The sequence below is a fragment of the Cicer arietinum genome, chromosome 4 (assembly GCF_000331145.2).
Source record: "Cicer arietinum cultivar CDC Frontier isolate Library 1 chromosome 4, Cicar.CDCFrontier_v2.0, whole genome shotgun sequence".
In the NCBI taxonomy this organism is placed as follows: domain Eukaryota; kingdom Viridiplantae; phylum Streptophyta; class Magnoliopsida; order Fabales; family Fabaceae; genus Cicer; species Cicer arietinum.
This window is the reverse complement of record NC_021163.2, coordinates 31,007,247-31,018,163: the sequence shown is the minus strand read 5'-3', so window position 1 is coordinate 31,018,163 and position 10,917 is coordinate 31,007,247. Positions and strand designations below refer to the sequence as shown.

At 25.5% G+C, this 10,917-nt stretch overlaps 1 protein-coding gene across 1 annotated transcript; it reads left to right on the top strand.

The window, feature by feature from the left end:
• The first annotated feature begins 3,776 nt into the window (after positions 1–3,776).
• On the top strand, positions 3,777–7,184 carry LOC101513884 (zinc finger protein WIP2-like). The gene is made up of 2 exons (XM_004513590.4): positions 3,777–4,584; positions 6,496–7,184. Exons 1-2 carry the CDS (start codon positions 3,946–3,948, stop codon positions 6,931–6,933), a joined length of 1,077 nt encoding a protein of 358 aa, XP_004513647.1. The 5' UTR covers positions 3,777–3,945; the 3' UTR covers positions 6,934–7,184.
• The last annotated feature ends 3,733 nt before the right edge of the window (positions 7,185–10,917 follow it).

Genomic DNA, 10,917 nt, shown 5'->3' with positions numbered 1-10,917 from the left:
AAGTAGTTTTATATTAATGTCAAATTCTATAAACATGATGTATGTAATAATAACTTTCAATTTATCGGTTTATTTTATAACACAAATATAATGTATATACACACTCACACACACAATAAATGATTTTTTCAACTTCAAAATGAATCAAGTGTTTTGACAAAATGAGTTAGGTTAGTACTCTTATGGGTATCTCCGAACTTAGATTTTATTTTTTAGTTCTATATTAGTGAGTCTAGCAAAACTAACATTAAATGTAGAAAGATATAGTATTGTTGGTTTGAATTTACACTCATATCATTGAAATATTTTTGTAGTCTTTTATATTATGAACTATACTTACCGGACTTTCAGAATTTGTAATTACAAGTGAAATTATTGGTCATATGATTTTACCCTCCATGACATGGAGGAGTGCTTGATATATGAATCACATGTTCATGTTAAAGATTTTGACGATTTTGTTATAATCTTAAAAATTGAGTCTCTAATAAAAAAAATATGAAATTTTAATAATAAAAAAAATTGGTAAAATAATTTTAGTCCATGTACACGTACCAATCTATATGATACATGTCATTTAGTTAAGTTAATTCATGTAATAAGATAAGATGTACATATAGCATATCACTTTCACATATTATCCTCAAATATACATTTTGACAATGATAACACAACAATCACAATTCTACTCATAAAGTACACTCATTATAGAAATCAAAGTTACAAGAACATGCATTATAATATCCATATTAATTAACATATCTATTAACATATGTCATGTCAGGTCAGTCGAATTCATCACAGCCGATTAAGATATATCAAACCATACAAATCATAATTATACTATAAATATATAATTTGGTTTTCACAACCTTGTCGCAATTAATAATTATTTCTTTTTCAATTTATATAACACATATTCAATTAAATTCTTAGGTAAAACGCAATATGTGACTTATGGCACCAAATAGTCAGACTTGAAATAATGGGTAAGAAGATATAGAGAAATATTTAATGAAATTATTAGAGAAATTTCAAACTTTAAATATCCTAACATAAAGTATAATTATAAAATTTTAGAAGAATATAAAAAATTAAAGATATTGGTAAATCTTTTAAAGTAATTGGAGAGTGTGTTGATGTTCTAATTGCATAGCAATTACTAACTACTATGATGTCTACTAATGTTCTAGTTGCACAATTAACAATTTGCTCTCATGAATCATATAATTTACTCCAAAAGATTTCATGTATGTGATTAAAAACGGATTTTGTTTTTTTGTTATATTTTGTATTTTTTTTTTCCAATAACTGATTGTAAACGGTATTGGAAAAAAATAACAAATGATTAAATTTAATTAATTGATCAAATAGTGGTCTTTGTTACATAATTAATCAACTCCCGTGGTATTACACATTGTTTTAAATTAATATAACAATTACTCAAATGATTAAATGTTTTTGACAAAAGAATATTTAATTATTGTCCACGAAAAACTATGTAACACTTTCTCTATTTTTAAATGATCGCTTCACATATATTAATAAAATAAATAGTATTAAATTTATAAAATTACTTTTATTTATTATTTTAGTAGATCGTGCTATTTTTATTAAATTTTAATAAAATATTATATATATTTTTTTATTGTTATAAAATTTATTTTTACTACAAATAGTAAGGATTTATCCTAGGATAATTTTTGAAAGATATTTTCATTAAAAATGCAACAACAAATAGTAATGCATAAAATATTAAAAATTTAATTACAATTTTAGATCTTTAATTTTTATCAATTTATGAAATCGTTCTCCCTATTTTTAAATTTGATAATTTTAGTTTTCATTCTAATTCTTTTGAGACTAAAAAGTAAAGATGTGATATATTTTAAATAACTTAGCATATGATACGATGATGAAATGATTAACCCTCTTGAAATTGCAATAAAATCTATTAAAAATTTAACTTTAGAAAATTTTCATTTTTTTTTTCTTATTTAATTAATGATATATGAATAATTAATACATACATCTAGATGATTCTATATTATGAAATCGTATGGCATATCATTTAAAATATATCTTTTTTTTTCCAATAACTGATTGTAAACGGGATTGGAAAAAAATAACAAATGATTAAATTTAATTAATTGATCAAATAGTGGTCTTTGTTACATAATTAATCAACTCCCGTGGTATTACACATTGTTTTAAATTAATATAACAATTACTCAAATGATTAAATGTTTTTGACAAAAGAATATTTAATTATTGTCCACGAAAAACTATGTAACACTTTCTCTATTTTTAAATGATCGCTTCACATATATTAATAAAATAAATAGTATTAAATTTATAAAATTACTTTTATTTATTATTTTAGTAGATCGTGCTATTTTTATTAAATTTTAATAAAATATTATATATATTTTTTTATTGTTATAAAATTTATTTTTACTACAAATAGTAAGGATTTATCCTAGGATAATTTTTGAAAGATATTTTCATTAAAAATGCAACAACAAATAGTAATGCATAAAATATTAAAAATTTAATTACAATTTTAGATCTTTAATTTTTATCAATTTATGAAATCGTTCTCCCTATTTTTAAATTTGATAATTTTAGTTTTCATTCTAATTCTTTTGAGACTAAAAAGTAAAGATGTGATATATTTTAAATAACTTAGCATATGATACGATGATGAAATGATTAACCCTCTTGAAATTGCAATAAAATCTATTAAAAATTTAACTTTAGAAAATTTTCATTTTTTTTTTCTTATTTAATTAATGATATATGAATAATTAATACATACATCTAGATGATTCTATATTATGAAATCGTATGGCATATCATTTAAAATATATCAAATCATCATTTTTTTAGTTTCAAATTTTGAGGAAAGAAATAAAATTATTGACTTTTAAAATAGAATGATCAATTATATAAATTAATGAAAATAGATAGATCAAAACTGTAATTAAATCTATATTAAATCCACACTAACATTGAAAACTTAATGTATTTTACATTTATAAAATGGAAGTCATTTAATGATTTTTGTAATTGATATAAAACAAGTTATACAATACAATAGAAAATAGAGTTTGTATCGATTATAAATTTTTTTATTAATAATTTTTTTAATTTATCAATATATACATTATTATAATATCTATTAAAATTAAAAAAATTAAGAATTTTAATATCTAAATAACATATCATACAATTATCACTGATTTAATTTTAATAATATCTACGGATTGTACTGATATTGTACTAATAGTTTTCCACGTATACATTTTAAGTTAAATTAATTTAATAATCGACTGGCTATATAAACGGCGCTACTAAAGCTATTCTCCAATAATATAAAAAAATATCCAATATTACTCCGTTCTTAAAAATGATTGAAGCTAATAATTATATTATACCAAGAGCATTGGATGAAATGGTTTAGAAGTTTTTCAATTGTATGAGAGACTTTTATACTTGAATTTTGTCATCTTTTGAAATTCTATTTTCCTTAGAGATTAATTTCTACATCCTTACACAAATGACATTTTGTTAAAAAAAAAACTTTATAATCATAAAAAAAAAAAAGTATATACATTATTAATAGAAAAAATTTACATTGACAACTACTTGTAAAATTAGCTATAGTGTAAAAGCATAAGAAAATTAGACTTTGTTTGAATCCAATGATAAGTTTATGTTATGTTATTTTATTTTCTCCTCAACTTGACTTTACTTCTTTCCCCATGCCAGCCTCATATATACTCTCTCTCTCTCTCTCTGCACCGTCCACTACTTCCTTCATGATCTATGTACTTTCTCTATCTGTATGTATAAAAGTGAATCCACATATTGCCTTAGAACTGTTCCTCCCACTCTCTCAAACATTATACTTTTCTTTTTCTTTTAATTTTTCATCTTCAATCAATGGCAGACCCTTACTCTAATTTCTTCTCTTCTAATTTCTTCCACCAATTCAATAATAATCCCTCACACCATCACCATTACCCTTCTTCTAACCCTCACCACCACCCTAATTATCTCCACAATTTCATCAACCACACAACAACTTTCAACACTACCAACACTTTTTTCCACTATCATCATCTTCAAACTACAACTCCTTCTTATTCTTCACCTCCTTCCCCTCCTCTAAAAGAAGCTCTTCCACTTATGAGTCTAATTCCTACAAAGCAACAGGAATACTTAGATGATGAATCTTGCAGTTTAATGGATGTAGAGGATTTCAGCCATAAATTTGAGGAAATTAAAGATGATGAAAAAAGTGATGAAGGTGTGACTGTTGCACTACACATAGGGTTACCAAGCCCTAGTGCTGCTGAGATGGCAACTATGATGAACATGTCTTCTTCTTCATCTGAGATTATGAATGAAAGAGAAGATGTAATAAGTGAAGATTCTTCAAATACTAATGGTTTCTTAAGTTGTAATAGACTCAACAAAGGTCAATATTGGATCCCTACACCTTCTCAGATTCTCATTGGTCCTACACAGTTCTCTTGTCCTGTTTGCTTCAAAACCTTCAACAGATACAACAACATGCAGGTCAGTTTACATCACTAATTTCATTCACCATAATCTACACATCTTCAAGATCCTCTCCTTCTTTTCTTTTCTATATCTTTTTCTCCCAATTCACATTACTAGAAAAATTTGCATATTATAAAGGAAATTAGAGACGGAAAAAATAATAGTGTTCGACAAATTTAGTATCTGTAACACTTAACGATAGATTTAGAGACTAATTTTTTTTCATCTCTAAATTTGTGTTGTTATTTTGATTTTTTCAAATTTTCAAGAAAAAAATTGAATTTCTTAGGTTATGATGTATAATTTCTTTCTTGATTCTGGTGTTTGACTAATGGTAAGATAAGATGAAGAAATTATGTCCACTTCTTTTGTTTTTTCTTCTTTTTTTGTCTTCCTTTTCCCCTTCTATTTTTCTTCCCCTTTTCCTAGGGTCATTTTCTATGTCCTTCAAACATATTAATTAAAAAATAAAATAAAATTGGCCACATGATTTTGCATGGTAAAATGGGTATTATTATATGAACATTGAACAAATAATCTTTCTGCCTGATTCAAACTGTGAGTGAGATCAGATCTTATACTTTTCATTGATTAAACTACTCAGGCAATGTTCTTTATGCCTTTAGTACATTGAAGTTTGTGCTTTTTTCCTATGTATTTTGCCATGCAGTTGAATAATAGAACTGAATTTTGCAGTGTTTTGTTTCAGATCTCTCAGGTAATTAAATGATGTATTAATGTCCAAAAATTAATACTTTTGTTTCTCTTTGTGACCCTTTTCAGTCTGAATCCAAACACCTTCCATACCTTGAAAGTTCCATATTTACATGGACATAGCTATACCCTCTCTCTCTTGCCCTTCAATTATAAGCCTTCTTTTTCATCATATCAAACAATGAGTACATAACTACATATATAATTCATAATTTCAGTTGCAACTGCAGTTGCGTGAACAATATAATAATTTTAAAGGTATTTGTGTGTAACACCATCGCAATAATAAATGTAGACACAAAATATACCGTATTTTTCTTGAATTTAAATTGTATAAAAATTCGCAGTGTAACTGTAACTATAACTATAGCCAAAATTTAAAATCGTGATTTTATTTATGAGCTTAAGCTTTCATGATTTCAGAATGTCCTTGTGTTATATCATTAATATTTTTGAGCACAAGCTCACAAGTTTGAACTAAAAGCAAACAACTATGTTGCATAGAAGTGGCAATGAGACTAGAGATTGAAACCCTGAATACTAACATAAAAATATTAATGATTAACATTTATCATTAAGAAGATAAAAAACAAAGGTCCTGAGAAAATTATTGTCTATGCCAAATGAGTTAATTATGAAGTGAAATCATTAATTAATCAACACAAAACGAAAATGATATGCATTCCAAATTAAAATCTTGGCGGGCCTTCATGATTATTACTAATTAACATAATGATAACATCACACAACAAAGTGAGCTAGCTAGCCAACATTTCTTGTGTTTTTTCATATAAAGTTTAGACTTTCACATTATGTACACAACTTTTAATGATTATTTCCCCTTTATTATCATATATTAACTTCTTCTTTTTTGGGGTAATGTTCATACAATTATATTATTTGAACCTTAAAATTCATGTCATAGTTTTAAATAACACTTAGCAGTTACGCTCTCGAAACTTTTATATTAAAGAAAAATGCGATCGGTGCAATTAAAATTATGGTTGCAATATTGTTGCAGATACATCAAAATCTACAATATTGTAGTACAGACGCTATATATATATAAGACACAATATATGTGTATCTTTATCTCTCACTTATTTACATAAATTTCAAAATACACACACAAAAAAAAAAACAAATTAACATATTTTGAAGTGAAAAAAGAATTTCCCTATGCAGAAATTAATTTCATCTTATGTTTCTCAGATGCATATGTGGGGACATGGATCACAATACAGAAAAGGTCCAGAATCTCTAAGAGGAACACAACCAACAGGTATGCTAAGGCTACCATGCTATTGTTGTTCACCAGGTTGCAGGAACAACATTGATCATCCAAGAGCAAAGCCTCTAAAAGATTTCAGAACACTTCAAACACATTACAAGAGGAAACATGGAATCAAGCCATTCATGTGTAGGAAATGTGGTAAGGCTTTTGCTGTTAGAGGGGATTGGAGAACTCATGAGAAGAATTGTGGAAAGCTTTGGTATTGTCTTTGTAGATCTGATTTTAAGCATAAGAGGTCCCTTAAAGATCATATAAGAGCTTTTGGAAGTGGTCATGCTGCTTATGGGGTTGATGGTTTTGAAGAAGATGATGAACCTGCATCTGAAGTTGAACAGGATAATGATTCAACTCAGTAGCATAGTTTTACACTGCGGTATGCAATCGCAATATTGAAGATTTTGAAAATCGCTGCAATGGCATTGCAGCTGTAATATTGGCTGAATCGACCGTATTTATCCACATTTTTCCGTAATATAAAGATTTGTAGCGTAACTGTAAACGCGACTGCAGTTAAAAATCATGCTTAATTAGTAGTATATATATATATATATGTTATGTTGTATTCATAATGAATTTGATAAATGATGGATATATATTTATATAGCTAGCCATGGCTTCCAATTTGAGAACTATAGTTAGATCCAAGTTTAAAACGAGGCAAACCATTTTCCTTGTATATATATTTCTTTAACTTGTTATTTTTTTTTTTTTACTTTTAGTGCTTTCTTAATATTCTTTGACTTTCTAGCTAACTTTCAATTCTGTTTTTTTTTTCTTACTCATTCATTTCTCTTAATAGTAGGAATTAATTGACAGTGGATATAAAACATTCATGCAAATCCAACTTCTTTTAATTTGTTTTCTTGTTGTACAGGAATAAGCTGCTTAAGATTACTCCCTTCGTTTTTAGATTTAATTTTCCATAATAATAAAAAATGTATTTGTATTTTTTGACTTATCCTTCATTGGAACTTGTTCCACTACTAAAAAAAATTAAAACCACCGAGAAAATTAATTTAGAAAGGAAAAACATGAAGTTCCTCTCAAAACTTGTCATTAAACAAAATTATTATGTTAATAAAAAAGTATTTTATAAATTATAATATTAAATATTGTAAAATTAGTTAAAGTTTACTACATATTTATATATTTAAAATTTCTTTTGTTGTTGTTTATATTGTAGATCTAATATATATATATATATATATATATATATATATATATATTATAAGTCAAGCTATCTAGTTAATAAATAGTTAAATAAACTTTCGGTATAAAGGTGTACGTTTAATATGAATTTCTTAAAAAATGTTCTAACTCGCACTCTTTTTAATAAAAATAAATTTTATAATAATAAAAATAAAAAACAAATATAACATTTTACTAAAAAAATGTCCATCTTTAAAGCAAGAGCATATTATAGTTAACCTGAAAATGAAACTTATATATGTTAGATTTTGAATTTCACATTCTTTAATTTGACTTAAAATTTCCTTTCTCGAGAGTTCAGTGCCATTTACATCATAGTTCTAAAAATTATTAAAGGCTTCAACTACAATTATAAAGACTTTAGAGATCTAAGCAATTAATACATTGACTCTACTTAATTGTAATTGAAGTCATATTTTATTTTTCTGCACGATCTCAACAATTAAGTACCGGCATAGATGATATAATATCTCTGATTTCGTTATGTTTGATGTGATATATATCAAGCTCTAATCAACATTATTTGTTTACTTTTTTTATCAGTTGTGTAATTAATTTTAATTTAACAGTATATATTAGGACTTAAGCATGTAAAACGAGTCTAATTTAATAGACTAATCTATTCGATGGAAGAGTCTCTTAATTTAGATATTATATTGATCACTTTTATATAATAAATGTGACGGTACATATTGTATATACAGTAAAAAAAAATATATATATATCTGATAATATATATTTTTCAGGTTTATATGTATTTTAAAAATAGAACGTTTGTTTGATATTACACCTATACACGTAATATACATATTGAGTGAGAGAATAAAATAGAAAATATAATGCAATAAATATAATATATTAATAATACGATAAGATGAGAGATATAAAAGAAAGTGTTAAAAGAGTTTGAAAATTTGCTATACACATATTATTACTCTGTTGTATATATATGTGCTGTATTTGAAAACCAACCAGGGTGAAGATGAAGAAAAGTTGTTTCTCAAAACCTATATAAACTATAGTGTACTGTAGGCCTCGATATTTTAAAGTTCAAACTTTGATGTATAATGATGAAATAATGTGCATGGACGGACACATACACACTTGTGGGGCATTTGATCATTTCGTTCCATTAATCCGCAATTTGTCTATATATGCGCTGATAATTAACACCGGAGCTTACATGTGGTCAAAAGCATAGGCGATGGTTGAACGGGATAAATAAACTCCCATCAGTTTTTGTTTTTTTTTTTAATGAGATAATGCAGTTATTATAAAAAATTAGTATATAATTTTTATTCCAAATCAAAATATAATTTTTAACTTAATAATATCGATATTTGCCGGTTAAATTTTAAATTTTTTTTATCTCTCTTTTAATTAAATATATCTTAAGCACTTAAATTAATCTAATAGTTTGAGACCGTCGGTCGATCTCTCATCTGCTAGATTCATTGATACAACAATTGAAATTTTGATGAGAAAAGAGAGAATGAAGGATCCTAAATAGTATGTTCAAGAATCAACTAGCAACACAATTTTTGTATTACACCATATCTCGTTGTCTTGTCTCTGCAGTAGACAAAATAATAATGATACTTATTTAATATTTCATTTTATTTATATTTTCCTTTTCTATGAGTCATCAATTTATCACATTTAACATATGATTCTCTTTATCTCTTTCTCTTTCGATATATATATATAGAGATAGATATCAACCAAATATTTTTTAAACAAACTAGGACTACTAAAGATGTAGTGATGCAACTTGGAACTATGGTTATAAGATCGTTAGAAAAAGCCTTAGTATTTCAGCTATAGCTATAGTTGCGAACCATATGTCTAGTGTGTTGGATTAAGAATCGTGATTCAATTAATTTGATACAATGAATAATAATTCAGTTAGGTTGTTGGAGCTACTTAGTTGCTTTTTGTTATAGTTAGTTAGTTTATCTTTATATAGAGAACTCATTGGATTTCATTTTATTTTTTATCTTTATATAAGTTTTTTTTCTCTATCTCTTTGTTATATACCCATGTACCCTTTTATAAGAAACATAATTAATATATTAAATTTATTGTAATAAAGGCTATACTTTAAAAGCTAATGGCTGTAATTGACCGAGTCAAGAATTGTAATAGTAACCATAAAAACCTTTAGCCAAATAGTTAAGTCATGCATATCACGGTGAAATAAAAACCTTTCCCGAGCCAAACATTAGATGCATAGCTTTACGCTTTAGACAATGCTCATTTACAAAGACTAGTTAATATATATACACATACATATAGGGCCATTTTAATGTATTTGGAGCCTTCCTTCGAATTTTAAAAATTTAATCTTAACTAAAAAACAATTTTAAAAATTATAAATTATTTTAAAAGATTATATTTTTACCGAATATAATATTAAAAACTCAAAATTATATTATTTATTTATCAAATTTTATAAATTATAAATAACATCTAAAAACCAACTTTAAGTTAATATTAAAAAATCAATTATTTTATAATCAAGAGCATCTCAATTTCTTCTATTGAATACATAAAAAAAAAAATTCAAATAAATTTGTTTGTTCTACATTGTTCTCTTTATTATCAAGTTAATTATTCAAATTAAAACCATCACCATCATCACAATGAACATTATTAACATTGCCAACATCATCATTATCATTTTCAACATATATTATTATTTTCAATGGACACATTATCAGGAATTTCCACATCAACATTATCAATATTATGATTTTCAACAGACATTGGTTGTTTTATAAAAAGTTTATTGAGTTAAATCTTTAAATTTTTTCTTTTTTTTACTCTTCTCATATTTAAAATTATAATTTTTAATCTTAGGAGAAATACTAAAAAAAAAACATGAATTTCTCAAATTATATCAGTGTTTGCCAACAAAGGATCTAATTAATAAATTAGCAACAAACCATTTATTAGTATCAACGTTCTGATTATACAGATTTTTGCCGACCATCTATATATATATGATGAAAATAAAATACTATGAAATGAAATTTGTTCTTTTTCCAAAACTTGATTCAAATATTGCAATTATCAGAAATCTCGTGAAATGCGAAATTCAAGTATTTCAATTGAAAGAATACACCGGAAGC

Coding starts and splice junctions, on each gene's coding strand:
- LOC101513884 (XM_004513590.4), top strand. CDS start 3,946: ATGGCAGACCCTTACTCTAATTTCTTCTCTTCTAATTTCTTCCACCAA. Junction 4,585..6,495: donor ACAGATACAACAACATGCAG/GTCAGTTTACAT, acceptor TATGTTTCTCAG/ATGCATATGTGGGGACATGG.